Source organism: Bos grunniens, chromosome 25 (genome assembly GCF_055505025.1).
Source record: "Bos grunniens cultivar Pamir isolate PY7600 chromosome 25, Bosgru_T2T1.0, whole genome shotgun sequence".
Taxonomy (NCBI): domain Eukaryota; kingdom Metazoa; phylum Chordata; class Mammalia; order Artiodactyla; family Bovidae; genus Bos; species Bos grunniens.
In genome coordinates this window covers 24,211,930-24,229,179 of record NC_141189.1, presented here as the reverse complement: position 1 = coordinate 24,229,179, position 17,250 = coordinate 24,211,930, and the positions used below count along the sequence as shown (strand labels likewise).

Below are 17,250 nucleotides of genomic sequence, written 5' to 3'. Positions count from 1 at the left end.
GAGCAATGGGGGATCCCGACTGGGCAGCCCGAGGCAGTTTGGAACTCCCAGATAATAACACAATACCATTTACCTTGGGGCTGGTATGGGCGGTTTAAAACCGGTATTGTGCCTGGCACGCGACAAGAATGTTCAACAAATATTTTGAAGTCTTCTGTGTGCAGGAATTGTTCTAGGTTCTGCAAATATACCAGTGCATAAAAGCACAAAATTTCCTGCCCCCGTGCAGTTTACATTCCAGTAATGGACTAATAAAGCTGATAATCTACCATTTCTTGAGCATTCTGTGGCATTCATCCACATAGTCATCAGATTTCTATTGTCTTTCTAGGCACTTGGGGAACATTAGTGAGTAAACAAAGATCGCTACTACCTTTCTAGTGGAGAGAGAGATAAACAATAGTAAGGGAATTAGTGCCATGAAGTCTTTTAAAATGTGTTTCCTTTTGGGGGAGCCTATCAGATTGGCAAAACAATTTTTTTTTTTAAAGGTTAACGTGGTAGAAAGTTGAAGTTGACAGTCTCATCACTTTATTTTGAAACCGTCTCAAACTTAAAATTTGCGAGGACAGTATCAGAAACTTTTATCCACCCACATATTTTAGTGTTTACATATTTTCTAATATCTAATAACTAAAATGCAACCAGCAAAATTAGGAAATAACATGGATATATGCTACCATCTAATTCTCAGATCCCATTCAGGTTTCTCCAGTTCTAATAACGTCCTGTTTAGCAATAAGATCTAGTTTAGAATAAATGTGTTACTTTAGTTATGTTTCCTTCAATGCAAACAATTGTTCAGTCTTTGACATTTGTGGCTTTACTACCTTTGAAGAACCTGTACCAGTTATTTTGTAGAATGTGAGAATGTCCCTCAAGTTAGGTTTGTTTTCTCATTATTAGATTCAGGTTATACATCTTTGACAGGAATGTCACAGAAGTGATACTATGTTCTCTTGTGTTAAGGTTGTACCCTAATTTGACTTGTACCAGTACTGATGATATTAACCTTAATCATTTGATTAAGAAAGTATGTGCTAAATTTCTCTAAAGTTGCTCTTTTTCTGTTATTTTGTGGGGAGTTGCTTCCTCATTAAACTTTCAGTTTATTCATTTTTTATTAGTATGAATTTGTGGATACTTATTTTATTCAATTAATTATAATCCATTACTATATTTTGGTGCTCAAAATATCCCAGATTTGATCATTAAGCTAGCTTCTGTGTCCCTTTGACGTGGACCTGATCACTCTTGAGCATTTCCTTATTTTTCTGGCACAAAAAGATATTTCAGACTCTTCTGTGCTTCCCCTGTCTTAGCCCTGAAATCAGCCATCTCTCTGAGGAGACTTGGTTCTTTTTAGTGGAGAATGACATTTAGAAATTCAAGATCTGGGTGCTAGATGTGCTAATTGCTGTTGGGATGTCAATATTCCAAATGAGAGCTAAGAAATACGTGTGTATAGATTTATACACACATACATATGTTTACATTAAAAATATATATATATATATAGATATAGATATATCTATACATATTGAAAAACTGTCAATTCATATCAGAATCTCTGCTTCCAATCCAATTCCACTGAGTTCATTCTAGTTGTCTCCCTTTTCATATTTATAACTTCCTTATATAGCTGAAAATTTTGACTCTTGTTACCTTCAAATATATTTGATTTGGTCCCCTCTTTCTGCCATTGCCTCACACCCTCACACTCTCCTCACCCAGCTTAGGCTCTGGTCATTCTCCATAATGTACCAGGTCACTCTCCGTTGTGAATGCCTTCATTGCTACTGTGACAAGCTACTCACATGGTGGATGCCTGCACATACCCTTTTCAGGCTCTGAATTCAGTGACACTACCATTTGTCCCTCAGGACTGGTGCCCTCCTTACCCTAAACAACTTCTTACATCTGATGCCAGCTTCACTGCTCTCCAGTTCCCACTGCATGGATACCCTTCTCATACTGCTCAGGCTTTGACACTTCACACTGGGCCACTGTCCTGCAATGTATATTCTGGTTTCCTAACCCTTGTTGTTCAGTCACAAAGTCATGTCCAACTCTTTGTGACCCCCATCAACTGCAGCATGCTAGGCGTCTCTGTCCTTTGTTAATTCCTTGAGTTTGCTCAAACTCATGTCCATTGAGTCACAGATGCCACCCAACCATCTCTTCCTCTGTTGCCCCCTTCTCTTGCCCTCACTCTTTCCCAGCATCAGGGTCTTTTCCAATGAGTAGGCTCTTTGCGTCAGGTAGCCAAAATACTGGAGCTTCAGCATCAGTCCTTCCAGTGAATATTCAGGGTTGATTTCCTTTAGGATTGACTGGATTGGTCTCCTTGCTGTCCAAGGGTCTCTCAAGAATCCTCTTCAGCACCACAGTTCGAAAGCATCAACTCCTGGGCATTCAGCCCGCATGAAGCCTTCTTTATGGTCCAGCTTTCACATCCATACATGACTGCTAGAAAAACCATAGCTTAGACTATACAGATCTTTGTTGGCAAAGTGATGTCTCTGCTTTTTAATACACTGTCTAGGTTTGTTATAGCTTTTCTTTCAAGGAGCAAGCATCTTAATTTCATGGCTGCAGTCCCATTCACAGTGATTTTGGAGCCCAAGAAAATAACATTTGTCACTGTTTCCATTTTTCCCCATCAATTTGCCATGAAGTGGTGGGACTGGATGCTAAGATCTTTGTATTTTGAATGTAGAGTTTTCAGCAAGCTTTTTCACTCTCCTCTATCACCTTCATCAAGAGGCTCTTTAGTTCCTTTCCGTTTTCTGCTGTTAAAGTGGTATCATCTGCATATCTGAGGTTGTTGGTATTTCTCCCAGCAATCTTGATTCCAGCTTGTGAGTCATCCAGGCTGGCACATCGCATGATGTACTCTGCATATGAGTTAAATAAGCAGCATAACAATGTACAGCCTTTGACGTACTCTTTTCCCAATTTTGAAGCAGTCCGTTCCGTGTCCGATTCTAACTATTGCTTCTTGTCCTGCATACAGGTTTCTCAGGAGGCAGGTAAGGTGGTCTGGTATTCCCATCTCTTTAAGAATTTTCCACAGTTTGTTGTGATCCACACAGTCAAAGGCTTTGGCATAGTCAAAGAAGCAGAAGTAGATGTTTTTCTGGAACTCTCTTGCTTTTTCTATGATCCAAAGGATGTTGGCAATTTGATCTCTGGTTCCTCTGCCTTTTCTAAATCCAGCTTGTACATCTGGAAGTTCTCAGTTTACGTACTGCTGAGGCCTAGCTTGAAGGATTTTGAGCATAATCTTGCTAGCATGTGAAATGAGTGAAACTGCATGGTAATTTGAACATCCTTTGGCATTGCCCTTTGGAATTTGAATGAAAACTGACCTTTTCCAGTCCTGTGGCCACTGCTGAGTTTTCCAAATTTGCTGGCATATTGAGTGTGGCACTTTAACAGCATCATCTTTTAGGGTTTGAAATAACTCACCTGGAATTCCATCACCTCCACTAGCTTTGTTCATAATAATGCTTCCTAAGGCCCACTTGACTTCACACTCCTAAGATGTCTGGCTCTAGGTGAGTGACCACACCATCATGGTTATTTGGGTCATTATAACGTTTTTTGTACAGTTTTTTCTTTGTATTCTTGCCACCTCTTCTTTATATCTTCTGCTTCTGTTAGGTCCTTACCGTTTCTATTCTTCATTGTGCCCATCTTTGTATGAAATGTTTCCTTGGGATCTCTGTTACCGAGTCCAAGCTTCCTCTGCTCACTGCACAATAGGCCAGTGAATCCGACAGACAAGGTGTTGAGGTAAGGAACAGCCGACAGACTGAGAAGATGGCAGACTAGCACCTCAAAGTAACATTTTATTGGGGGCTGGATGCCAGGTTCTTTTAAAGGTAGAGAGAAAGAAGCAAAGTAAAAAGGCCATTAGTTTTGCAAACATCTCCTAGAATGGCAAGCCTCAGGCAGGGGATGTGTTAATTTTTCCTTCCTGTCATCCACAGGTGGACAGGGTTCTGAACAAAGACATTTTAGTTCAGAACAGTCAGGCAGAGGGGCAGGATTCTCTGAGGCAGACCATCCTGTATGATTATATATAATAACAAAAGCAACGAAAAGCAAGTCAAAGAAACAGTTCCATAATGGAGTCAGAATTGGCTTCCTCTCTGCAACATCTTCCGTTTTCTTGAAGAGTTCTGTGGTCTTTCCCATTCTATTATTTTCCTCTATTTCTTTTCACTGTTCATTTAAGAAGGCTCTCTTACCACTCCTTCTGGAACTCTGCATTCGCCTGGACTTCGTCCTGTGTAGTATGCTCTCTTCATCCTACTCAGGCTCTGACATCCCATGTTTGGCAACTGTGATTACTCACTGCTACATATAGAGTCCTTCATACATTGTCAGTATTGTATATTTTTATTTGATAAGTATAAATTTGTATATTTTTTCAGGAGTTAGCAATATTGTCAGAATGTAAGGTATACGTGATTCAGTTCAGTTCAGTCGCTCAGTTCTGTCTGACTCTTTGCAACCCCATCAATCACAGCACACCAGGTCTCCCTGTCCATCACCATCTCCCAGAGTTCACTCAAACTCGCGTCCATTGAGTCAGTGATGCCATCCAGCCATCTCGTCCTCTGTCATCCCCTTCTCCTCCTGCCCCCAAACCCTCCCAGCATCAGAGTCTTTTCCAATGAGTCAACTCTTCGCATGAGGTGGCCAAAGTACTGGAGTTTCAGCTTTAGTATCATTCCTTCCAAAGAACACCCAGGGCTGATCTCCTTCAGAATGGACTGGTTGGATCTCCTTGCAGTCCAAGGGACTCAAGTCTTCTCCAACACCACAGTTCAAAAGCATCAGTTCTTTGAGACTCAGCTTTCTTCACAGTCCAACTCTCACATCCATACATGACCACAGGAAAAACCATAGCCTTGACTAGACGGACCTTTGTTGGCAAAGTAATGTCTCTGCTTTTGAATATACTATCTAGGTTGGTCATAACTTTCCTTCCAAGGAGTAAGCGTCTTTTAATTTCATGGCTGCAATCACCATCTACAGTGATTTTGGAGCCCCCAAAAATAAAGTCTGATACTGCATTTTTCCCCCATCTATTTCCCATGAAGTGATGGGACCAGATGCCATGATCTGACCAGATGCCATGATCTTCGTTTTCTGAATGTTGAGCTTTAAGCCAGCTTTTTCACTCTCCCCTTTCACTTTCATCAAGAGGCTTTTTAGTTCCTCTTCACTTTCTGCCATAAGGGTGGTGTCATCTGCATATCTGAGGTTATTGATATTTCTCCTGGCAATCTTGATTCCAGCTTGTGCTTCTTCCAGCCCAGCGTTTCTCATGATGTACTCTGCATAGAAGTTAAATAAGCAGGGTGACAATATACAGCCTTGACATACTCCTTTTCCTATTTGGAACCAGTCTGTTGTTCCATGTCCAGTTCTAACTGTTGCTTCCTGACCTGCATATAGGTTTCTCAAGAGGCAGGTCAGGTGGTCTTGTATTCCCATCTCTTTGAGAATTTTCCATAGTTTATTGTGATCCACACAGACAAAGGTTTTGGCATAGTCAATAAAGCAGAAATAGATGTTTTTCTGGAACTTTCTTGCTTTTTCCATGATCCAGTGGATGTTGGCAATTTGATCTCTGGTTCCTCTGCCTTTTCTAAAACCAGCTTGAACATCTGGAAATTCACGGTTCACGTACTGCTGAAGCCTGGCTTGGAGAATTTTGAGCATTACTTTACTAGTATGTGAGATGAGTGCAGTTGTGCGGTAGTTTGAGCATTCTTTGGCATTGCCTTTCTTTGGGTTTGGAATGAAAACTGACCTTTTCCAGTCCTGTGGCCACTGCTGAGTTTTCCAGATTTGCTGGCATATTGAGTGCAGCACTTTCACAGCATCATCTTTCAGGATTTGGAATAGCTCAACTGGAATTCCATCACCTCCACTAGCTTTGTTCGTAGTGATGCTTTCTAAGGCCCACTTGACTTCACATTCCAGGATGTCTGGCTCTAGGTGAGTGATCACACCATCGTGATTATCAGGGTTGTGAAGATCTTTTTTGTACAGTTCTTCTGTGTATTCTTGCCACCTCTTCTTAATATCTTCTGCTTCTGTTAGGTCCATACCATTTCTGTCCTTTATCGAGCCCATCTTTGCCTGAAATGTTCCCTTGGTATCTCTAATTTTCTTGAAGAGATCTCTAGTCTTCCATATTCTGTTGTTTTCCTCTATTTCTTTGCATTGATCGCTGAGCAAGGCTTTCTTATCTCTCCTTACTATTCTTTGGAACTCTGCATTCAGATGTTTATATCTTTCCTTTTCTCCTTTGCTTTTTACTTTTCTTCTTTTCACAGCTATTTGTAAGGCCTCCCTAGAGAGCCATTTTGCTTTTTTGCATTTCTTTTCCATGGGGGTGGTCTTTATCCCTATCTCCTGTACAATGTACATGATTATTTGACCAGGAATTTATTCTGAGAGAATAGACATGCAAGGATGTCTATACAAGGGTCCTCATCATAATATTTTTTATAATTTAAACAAGTGTCATCAATTGGGAATTTTTTTTAGATAAGCTGTAAGTTTTTAGGTAAGTTGAGAGAGTGGACTATTATTAAAATTGACGTTTGTTATATTTAACAGCTATGGAAATATACTTACAGATTTCCCCCACCCCCCATACCAAGCGGCTTGCAGGGTCTCTTTTCCCTTACCAGGGATTGAACCGTGAGCTACAGCAATTACAGTTTGCCAAATCCTAACCAATAGACTTCCAGGGAACTCCTTCCCTGGGTTTTTGTTTTTGTTTTTTGTTTTTTTTTGTGGTGGAGGGAGTTGGTTACAAAACAATGTAAAGTGTAATCCCTTGGGGACAGTATAAGATAGAGACGAAAAGAGTTTAAGCTTTGGAGCCTGCATTCTGATTTTGGTTCTGTACTTATCTGTCATTCCTCCATTTCTTTATTTGTAAAATGGGGATAATAGTAGTGCCCACTTAAAAAGAATTAAATGATTTAATAGATGGGGGTAAGAAGTGGGTAAGTGCTCAGCATTAGCTTTAAATAGTCACATGGGAAAATAGCAATAATAATAACTGGTGTTTACTTATCTTAGGGTATGTTGGGCACTGGCTTCAGTACATTACTCTTGCCTCAGTACATTACCTTGTTGGTTTTCCCAATAATTTCATAAGGTAGAATTATAATTATTCTGTAAATGAAAAAACCTTAGTCTTAGATCAAAGTACTTGTCCCTAACCTCTTAACATCTTACAGCACTTAGAATGGTAGAGCTTGGTATTTGACCTAGGTAGAGGAACTCTGGGGCTTGAACTCCTAACCACTGTTACTGTGAGGCCTCTCAGACCAAAAGGAAAATGATATGAGTTGTACTTGAATTGTACAAGTACAGGTGACTTATTTTCACCTATCTATTGTCAGTTTTACTCTTCTCTATTATTTGACTCTTTTTTAATAAGTGTGAATTACTTTAATAACTTTATGTAAGTACAAAGCTGTTTTAAGGAGAGGCTTAAAGTCTGATTCCTTTGCTTAGGCCACATTGGTCTTCTATGATCTGACTCCAACTTCACCTTCCTCTCATATCTCCATTGCTCTACGAAACATGCAGTCTTGTCTCCAGCCAAACCAAACTACGTATTTAGGCACAATGTTTCCTCCTACCCGGCTGACTCATACTTTCAAGGTCCAGTTCCATTATTTTCATCTCAGTTATGCTATCTCTAAAATTCTCCAAGCCCCCAAGACAGTTTTAGCCTCTTTGCTCCTTTATCTTTAGAACAGCACCTACATCTTAAATAGGAATTACCTGTTTCTGCATTTTTTCACCCTGGTAGAATGGGCTTCTTAAGAGCATATTTTATTCATCCTGCTATTACTAGCACGTAACAAGCTAGGGATATCTATAATTAAGGTTCTGTATCAGTGTTTATTAAATACCTTATTAATACTCTCATATCACAGGTTGTTTTAGACCTTCATTTCTAATTAATTAGAACCCTCCTTATGGTTATATTATGGTAAAATAATAAGAAACTAGAATATTTTAAAATTTGCCTTGTTTTTGTTGCTGTTGTTTATAACAATAATCTGTTATGCCCTGATTTACTTTTGCAGAAAGCTCGATTATCTACCGTTTTATTTGCTGAAAACTGTGAAGTAACCCATGGCCAGCTATGTGAATTGCTGAAGTATGCAGTTCTGGGCAAATCCAGCTTTCCTAAACCGAGGTATGAGATGAACTTTAGATGGATATAGACCTGAGGTTTCAAATTTGTATCTAGGGAACCATATCTGCCTGACATTTTTATTTGCCACCCAGAATGTCCTAATTTCTTAAACAAAATTACCAACAATTTAAATTGGAAATTCCTTTATAAAAATCCATATTTCTTGAAAAAATTCTGGCAACTGTCCCTATGAATAGTGGCCTCTCATTTTAGATGTATACTTCAATGTCCCACCTGGCCTGCCTCCCTTATTTATATTATCTGTCTGGCTGCTATAGGTATTTTAGTTTATAACCTCTGATGGAGACCTGATTGAAATAACATCGTATATTAAAAATCCCAATCTTTTTTCTTCTCTACAAATCAAGGGCAAAGAGAATATGACTGTTTTGGTATCCTTAGTGCCATTATTAAATGTCTAATGAAAATTGTGTTTGTGTATGTACCAATAGAGAGATTTTCAGATGTATACTTCTGTCTGGGGGTGGGGTAGCTAAATACCTCAAAAACCCTCTTTGCATTAACAGATACTGCCGTTGCTCTGTCACTTTATCTAAAACTGGCTTTCTTGAAGCCAGTCATATGCTTACTTGCTTAGAAAGGATTGTAGAGCAGATTGGGATGTTGAAGGTAGCCTTTGTAAATTGAGCTTAATTAGTTCCAGTTTAAAACACATCTTAATAGGATTTTGGATTTGAATTCATTGTGTTTCACTTGGTATTCTACTTGATTTGAATGAAATAAATAATTACCTCAAGAGATCTTTGTTTAAATTCTGTGCTATAATAGCTGTTCTTCATTTCCAGGCAGTGAGCAGTGATAAACTCTGAAAGCTGTTGCTCAGTGCTTTTTTCACACTGCCCTTCTGAATGCCTGTAACTGACTTAAAAGTTTCAGTCTTAGCTGTATTGGTTTGATTTTTCAACAGCTGGTGCCAGCTTTTTCACCAAAACCACCTGAAAAATGTGGTGGTTTTTATACTGCAGGGATTGAGTCAGCTACACTTTTACAAGTTCTATTTGGAATTTGGATTTCTCCGAAAGGCATTCAAACATGTAAGTCAAGAAAACTTTTTATTTGGACTTGAGTCAGGTTCTCACACTTCGCAACTAGTGCATATATTTCAAACTGTGCTGGTTGGCAGCCTGATTGAACAAGAAGTAGAAGTTGTAGAAAGCTAAAAAGGTTATGATTGATACCTTGTGTTGGGATTAGATTTGTCTCTGATGTTTTTCTTTTGGTAATCTAGGCAAAAATCTCAGATTGCAATCTGTAGTTCCTGGGCTGTAATCTATAGTTCCCAGATTGTAGTTGACATTGTCACATTTTATTTGGGCATCGGTGTTTTTGAAAATTGTAAAATTTATATAAAATCCATATTTCTTGGCCTCTCGACAATATCACAAGATTGAGTTCCCTTAAAAAAGTATCTGGAGCTGAATAGCAGCTGTCTTCTTTAGAAAGGGCATGTACTCTTCATTTTCCCATAGCCTCCTCCATTCTTTATCAGACTGTTTCATCCATTTACCCTTGAGAGCATTTGAATTTGTTAGCCCTAACCTAATTCTCCTTGGGTCTTCATTTTCCTTTCTGCTTTAGTTTGTTGAATACTACTACCTATGTGCTCAGCCCTTTATTATTCATACTTAGCATGCATCATCTTCAATTCTCACAATAGTCTTATAAGAGATACTTTTTAAAATCCCATTTTATTCATAAGGAAACTGAGTAATGCATCCAAATTACAGCTAGTAAGTGGTTGAGCTGGAATTTAAGCCCAGGTGAGCCTGAGGCTTGAACTCTCAATCATCACTTTTCTGTGTCGTTTTTACCTGGCATGTTATCCACTAAAGTAATGTATATGAAAGTGCTTTGAAAAATAAAGGGTACTTTGCTTTTCTGAGTTACATGTTTTTTAATGTTTGTTTCTTTAGTATAATGTATAGTCAGGGAAGCAAAGAAAATTGCTAGGGTTGGATAAATGGTATTTCACTTATTCAGTCATTTTTACACATTAAGGAAACAGTTCTCATTTTACAGTGCAAACAGTTAAGGTCCAGATTTTTCATAGCACTGAGCTGAGTCTACATAGCATAGCTCTGAGTCTAGACCTTTGACAGTATTTTAACTGCTTTCAAACATTTTTGTAAAAGCCTGTTATGTATTTTCAGAAATTCCGCATGCCTCCCCCTTCATCTGATTTCCTAGCTGATATCATTGGGCTGCAAAAGAAACAAATAATTGGGAATCTGCCCAAAGCAATGGAAGGTATGATTATGACTGTGGTTTGATATCTGCTCATGTGGATATGCTTTGTTGTTCCTTAGTCACTAAGTCATGTCCGACTCTTTGCCACTCCATAGACTGTAGCCTACCAGCCTCCTCTGTCCATGGATTTCTCAGGCAGGAATACTGGAGTGGGTTGCCATTTCCTTCTCTAGGGGGATCTTCCCGACCCAGGGATTGAACCCACTGGTTCCTGCCACATCTCCTGCACTGCAGGCAGATTCATTGCTGCTGAGCCACCAGGGAAGCCCTTGGATATGCTTACAAGTAGGTTTATCAGTCAAGTTTATTTTTGCAAACAACAAAACTCAACTCCAATTAAATTAAGCAGAAAAGCAATTTTGTGTGTGTGTGTGTTTAAGGAAAAAGAAAAGTATATTCCCTGCTTATCACTGACAGTAGATTCTTATCAATTACTGTGAATCATTTTTAAACTCACTGGGTCTTTGTACACACAAGTGTACAAATGGGAAGGAAGATCTTACCTCTTACTAATGAGGGGATGCTCACTAATACTACTCACAGTGGGGAATAGGCAAGTTTAGATGCTGGCCAGCTAAAGTATAAACATCCACAATAGCAGTGTTTTTTAGACTGGGTTGTGTCCCATTAGCAAGTTATAGCTGACCTTGTCTTTGGAGGGGCAAGGAGGTGAGTGATGGAATAGACCTTAACAGTTCATTGCAGATAGTAAGGTAAGTATTGTTCAAAATGCATTTTGTATGTGTATTCAGAAATAATTTAAATTATTGAATAGTTGCACTGAGGGAACATGAAAAAGTGGTGAGGAAAAACCAATGATTCCTTTCCATATTCTCCATGACTGTGTTTCCTATTATCTTCTATCTCAATAGCATCTAACTTCTTATCTTTGCATTGTTCCCCTTTCCTTCTTTCTAATAGATGTCCATATCAGACCTGCAACTTCGTTTAACTTGACATCTACTGTGTTTTGACATATTTGAGTGAATCACAGAGTAGTCATTATGAGATTCAAAACTCATGTAAAAGCATTGAGCTGTAAAAGAAAGGATGTAATCTGAAAAAAGAAATTGATATGATTGAAGAATATGGATTGTTGAGGGTGACTAGGGGTGGAGATGGAATAAGAGGAGATGTAGTAGTGAGAGATGAGGCTTGCTGCTACTGCTAAGTCACTTCAGTCGTGTCCGACTCTGTGTGACCCCAGAGACGGCAGCCCACCAGGCTCCCCTGTCCCTGGGACTCTCCAGGCAAGAACACTGGAGTGGGTTGCCTAGAGGTAGGTTTAAACTTTGTTTTGCAGGCTGTAAATGCCATGCTAATAATTTTGGGTTTATTCTGTAAGCATTGAGGAACTAGAGGGTTATAGCTAATTCTCTGTCCTAAGGATTTTGCTTCAGTTTCCCAACCTAAATATCAAAGTCCTTAAGTTATAGTCCATTAGATCATAGCACTTTGATCTTTCTTCACTTTAGTCTTTCTTTGAAATATTCATCTATTCTTCTCCAGTTTACCCACCTCTTCTGTGGATAACTCCTGCATCTTTAGCTTTGATGTCCCAAATTCCAGGCCTACATTTTCTCAGCTGCCTGATGGATGTTGCTACCTGGATACTCCATTGTACCTTCAGTGGTAGCATAATTAAAAGCATTTTTTTTGTCCTTAAATAATAGACTTCCACCTTCAAATCCTCTTTTCTGTTAGTGTTGTTTTTCTCTAAGACACCAGTCTTGAATTTTAGAATTTCTTTTCTTTTGGCTCCCCATACCCAATCTGCATGACTCATTCCCTTTGCTATTAAGAATCTCTATTCAAATGTTACTTTATAAGAGATACGTTCCCTGATTGTAAAATATATGACATTAACCCTTTTTCTGCCCTAGCGCTGCCTTTCCTCCTTTACCTTATCCTCACCTGATATATTATGTATTTGTTTATTGTGCATCTTCTCAACTAGAATTTAGGAGAATTTGTTGATTTTGTTCATTGGGGAATCTACTGAGTAGAGCAATGCCAGGCATATAATAAGTACTCAGTAAATATTTTGTTGACTGAACTGAATTATTCTGTCACTATACTTTATCAGTTTTTCTTCTGTAATGTTTCTTTTATCCTTTTTCTTCCATCCCTCCACCATCTTAATCCAGACTGTTTTTTTGCCAGAATTACTGCAAAGTCATTTTTCTCTCTACTACATTTTCTACATATCTTTGAGATTGATCTTTCTTAAAGTAGTGTTTGGTTATGCCACTTCCCTTTGCAGGAGCTTTCTGTTGCTCCAGAAGTCCAGACTCTTGAGCCTGAAATTCATAGTGGTCTACAGTTCACTTTTTCCCTCTTCTTTCAACTTGTTTCTTATACTGCTCTTCTACAAAGATCTTTTGTCCTCCCTGACTTGTCTAGTCATTACCTTACCAAGTTTGGTTTGTACATTTCTCTTACTTGGAATGCCCTCTTTTCTTATTTCTGATATTTTGGCTCTTTAGGTTGCCAGGACCAGATACTCATTTAGGCCACCTTAAGTGAGAGGGTATTATTTGAAGGATGCCTGTGGACTAGAAAGACATCAAGAATCTAAGTGCCTCTGGTGAAGACCTTTTCTTTATCCTTTTCATGGCATCTTAGCTTCTTTGTTTTCTGTTCTAACTGGTCTGTTCTCTGTATTTCTAGTTCAGTTTTGGAAGCAAGAAAGCTGATCAGCTTAGCTAATACCCTTATCCCTTTTGAGCATGGCAAGGAATATCAAGTTACTAGTCAGTTTATAGTTGGTTCCCTCTTTAGCCAGGTCCCCACTCTTAAACCAGTCAGTAACTGCTGCTTCTTAAAGAACAGGCTTGTGTTTGAGCAAGTGGTTAGGGGTGCAGTAGATTTATTAGGAGTGGCAGACACTGTAACAGACAAGTTTCAGTTCAGTTTAGTTGCTCAGTCATGTCTGACTCTTTGCATCCCCATGTACTGCAGTATGCCAGGCTTCCCTGTCCATCATTAACAGGCTAGTTTAATACAGCAGATATCTGAATTCTGCTCTTTAAGCCTAGACTCAGCTAGTCTTTTCCTCTCTTGAACCATTTCTGACTATCTCAGCCAGTGTATTCTCTCTTTCCCTTTTATAGCTTTTATTGTTACAACCCATTTGAGAGTTATTTTTGCTTTGTGTTCCTATAAATATATTAGAATGCAAGCTCCTTTAAAGTTGGGACTGGGTCTTATAAACCGTTTGATCTATACATCATTAAAAGACATGTCCTCTGAGGTCTTATAAACATACTTTATAACATATATGTGATTATCTTTGTTTTAGGGTCTTTACCTTTTGCCAGCTCAAAAGTTAGCATCAACTTGCAGAAAGACCCCATCATTCAAAAGTATGGCTCTAAGAAAGTGGGCTTGACTAGATGCCTTCTCACAAAGGAGGAAATGAAAACATATCACTTTCCATTACAAGGTTGGTATAGATTTTATCCTGTGTTGGCAACAATGGAAGAATGTCTGTTAGTTTATTTAAAAATATTACTGTTGAAAGTTTGTTTTTATGGACTGCTTTCCAAGTGACTTATTCCATCCTCTATTAAAGAGGAAATACTTTAAGTGCAATGTTTCCTAAACTGTAGGATGTATACTGTGACTGATTTTAGGTAGTACATGAACATGACTTTAAATAACATTGAAATATTTTGTGGGAATAAAAAAAATTCCTTTTTTATTTTTCTTTCATTCCTTCTTAGTGTATGAAATCAATATGTCTTTAACATTTTAATACTTCTGTAGTACTTCTAATATTCCTCCCACCCACCCCCACCTCCATTTTCTTTAATAAATAGGTCTAGGCTCAGAGCCTTGGTCAGTTATGTAGTAAGACTTTAATAAAAATTCTTTTATTTATTACCTCTTAATCACAGCAGTAATGTTATAATTTCTTAAAAAAAAAAATAAAGCCCTATTGAGATATAATTAACCTACCATACAGTTCACCCATTTAAAGTATACAATTTCAATAGTTTTTAGTATGTTTTAGTATGTTTGCAGATTTTGTCAACTATTGCCACAGTCAGTTTAGAACACTTTCATTACCCCAAAAGAAACCTTGTACTATCATTTCCTGCAATGTCCTTTAGCCCAAGGCAACTACTAATTACTCTCTGTTAATAGATTTACCTATTGTGAATGGAATTTACCTATTTATAAATGGAATCACACAATATGTGGTCTTTTGTAACTGGCTTTTTTAGCTCAGCATAAAATTTTCATGGTTTATCCATGTTGTAGCATATATTATTATGTCATTTATTTTCGTTCTAATGATATTCCATGTATGTTTATACATTTTATTTATCCAGTCATCAGTTGATGACATTTGAATTATTTATACTTTGGGGCTGTTGTGAATAATGCTACATCCAGATGAAAGTTTTTGCATGGGTATATGTTTTCACTTTTCTTAAGTATGTAGCAAGGGGTATATACCTACCAAGTCCTATGGTAACTCTATGTTTATCCTTTTAAGGAAGTACCAGACTTTTTTTTTTTTTTCCTTTTTAAAAAATTTAAAATAATTTATTTATTTATTTATTTTAATTGGAGGCTAATTACTTTACAATATTGTGGTGGTTTTTGCCAAACATCAACATGAATCAGCCATGGGTGAATATGTGTCCTCCCATCCTGAACCCCCCTCACACATCCCTCCCTACCCCGTCACTCTGGGTTGACTTGGCTTCGAGTGCCCTGTTTCATGCATCAAACTTGCACCAGTCATCTGTTTTACATATCGTAATATACATGTTTCAATGTTATTCTCTCAAATTATCCCACCCTCGCCTTCTCCCACATAGTCCAAATGTCTGTTCTTTACATCTGTGTCTCTTTTGGTGTCTTGCAGATAGGGTCGTCATTACCGTCTTTATAAATCCCATATATATTCCATATAAATTACATATATACAGTGTTAATATACTGTATTGGTGTTTCTGTTTCTGACTTACTTCACTCTATATAATAGGCTCCAGTTTCATCCACCTCTTTAGAACTGACTCAAATGCATTAATTTTTTATAGCTGAGTAATATTCCATTGTGTATATGTACCACAGCTTCCTTATCCATTCTCTGCCGATGGACATCTAGGTTGCTTCCATGTCCTAGTTATTGTAAACAGTGCTGCAGTGAACATTGGGGTACATGTGTTTCTTTCAATTCTGGTTTCTTCGGTGTGTATGCCCAGCAGTGGAATTGCTGGGTCTGAGCCTGGTGGGCTGCTGTCTATGGGGTCACACAGAGTTGGACACGACTGAAGTGACTTAGCAGCAGCAGCAGTAGCATGGCAGTTCTGTTTCCAGTTTTTTAAAGGAATCTCAAAACTGTTCTCCATAGTGGCTGTACTAGTTTGTATTCCCACCAACAGTGTAAAAAGGTTCCCTTTTCTCCACACCCTCTCCAGCATTTATTGTTTGTAGGCTTTTTGATGGCAGCCATTCTGATCTGCATAAGATGATACCTCATTGTGGTTTTGATTTGCATTTCTCTAGTAATGAGTGATGTTGAACACTCATTCATATTTTCAGTTTTGTTAGCCATCTGTATGTCTTCTTTGGAGAAATGTCCGTTTAGTTCTTTGGCCCACTTTTGGATTGAGTCTTTTGTTTTTCTGGTATTGAGCTGCATGAACTGCTTATACATTTTAAAGATTAATTCTTTGTAAGTTGTTTCATTTGCTGTTATTTTCTCCCATTCTGAAGGCTGCCTTTTCACCTTGCCTATAGTTTCCTTCATTGTGCAAAAGCATTTAAGTTTAATTAGGTCCCATTTGTTGTTTTTTGTTTTTATTTCCATTACTCTGTGAGGTGGGCCATAGAGAATCTTGCTGTGATTTATGTCAGAGTGTTCTGCCTATGTTTTCCTCCAAGAGCTTTATAGTTTCTGGTCTTACATGAAGATCTTTAATCCATTTTGAATTTATTTTTGTGTATGGTGTTAGAAAGTGTTCTAGTTTCATTCATTTACATGTAGTTGACCAGTTTTCCCAGCACCACTTGTTAAAGAGATTGTGTTTTCTCCATTGTGTATTTTGCCTCCTTTGTCAAAGATAAGGTGTCCATAGGTGTGTGGATTTATCTCTGGGCTTTCTGTTTTGTTCCATTGGTCTATCTTTCTGTCTTTGTGCCAGTACCATACTGTCTTGATGACTGTAGCTTTGTAGTATAGTCTGAAGTCAGGCAAGTTGATTCCTCCTGTTCCATTCTTCTTTCTCAAGGTTGCTTTGGCTATTTGAAGTTTTTTTGTATTTCCATACAAATTGTGAGATTATTTGTTTTGCTTCTGTGAAAAATACCGTTGGTAGCTTGATAGGGATTGCATTTAATCCATAGATTAATTTGGGTAGCAAACTCATTTTCACTATATTGATTCTTCAATCCACAAACATGGTATTTCTCCATCTATTTGTGTCATCTTTGATTTCTTTCATCATTGTTTTATAGTTTTTTGTATATAGGTCTTTTGTTTCTTTAGGTAAATTTATTCCTAAGTATTTTATTCTTTTCATTGCAGTGGTGAATGGGATTGTTTCCTTAATTTCTCTTTTTGTTTCTTCATTGTTAGTGTATAGGAATGCAAGAGATTTCTGTGTGTTAATGTTATATCCTGCAACTTTACTATATCATTGATTAGCTCTAGTAATTTTCTGGTGGTGTCTTCAGGGTTTTCTATGTAGAGGTTTATGTCATCTGCAAACAGT

The 17,250-nt window shown here is 38.0% G+C and overlaps 1 protein-coding gene across 11 annotated transcripts in view; it reads left to right on the top strand.

Annotated features, from left to right (window-relative positions):
• Positions 1–17,250, top strand: part of REXO5 (RNA exonuclease 5) — a 60,788-nt gene that overhangs the window by 635 nt on the left and 42,903 nt on the right. For 6 of the 11 annotated variants that reach the window (XM_086375387.1, XM_086375384.1, XM_086375389.1 and 3 more), the window contains exons 3-6: positions 8,139–8,251; positions 9,180–9,306; positions 10,423–10,519; positions 13,821–13,964. In XM_086375387.1, coding sequence (XP_086231513.1) covers positions 8,139–8,251; positions 9,180–9,306; positions 10,423–10,519; positions 13,821–13,964 — 481 coding nt within the window. The remainder of the gene's footprint in view (positions 1–8,138; positions 8,252–9,179; positions 9,307–10,422; positions 10,520–13,820; positions 13,965–17,250) is intronic. The other 5 variants (XM_086375394.1, XM_086375391.1, XM_086375392.1 and 2 more) reach the window with 1 other exon arrangement.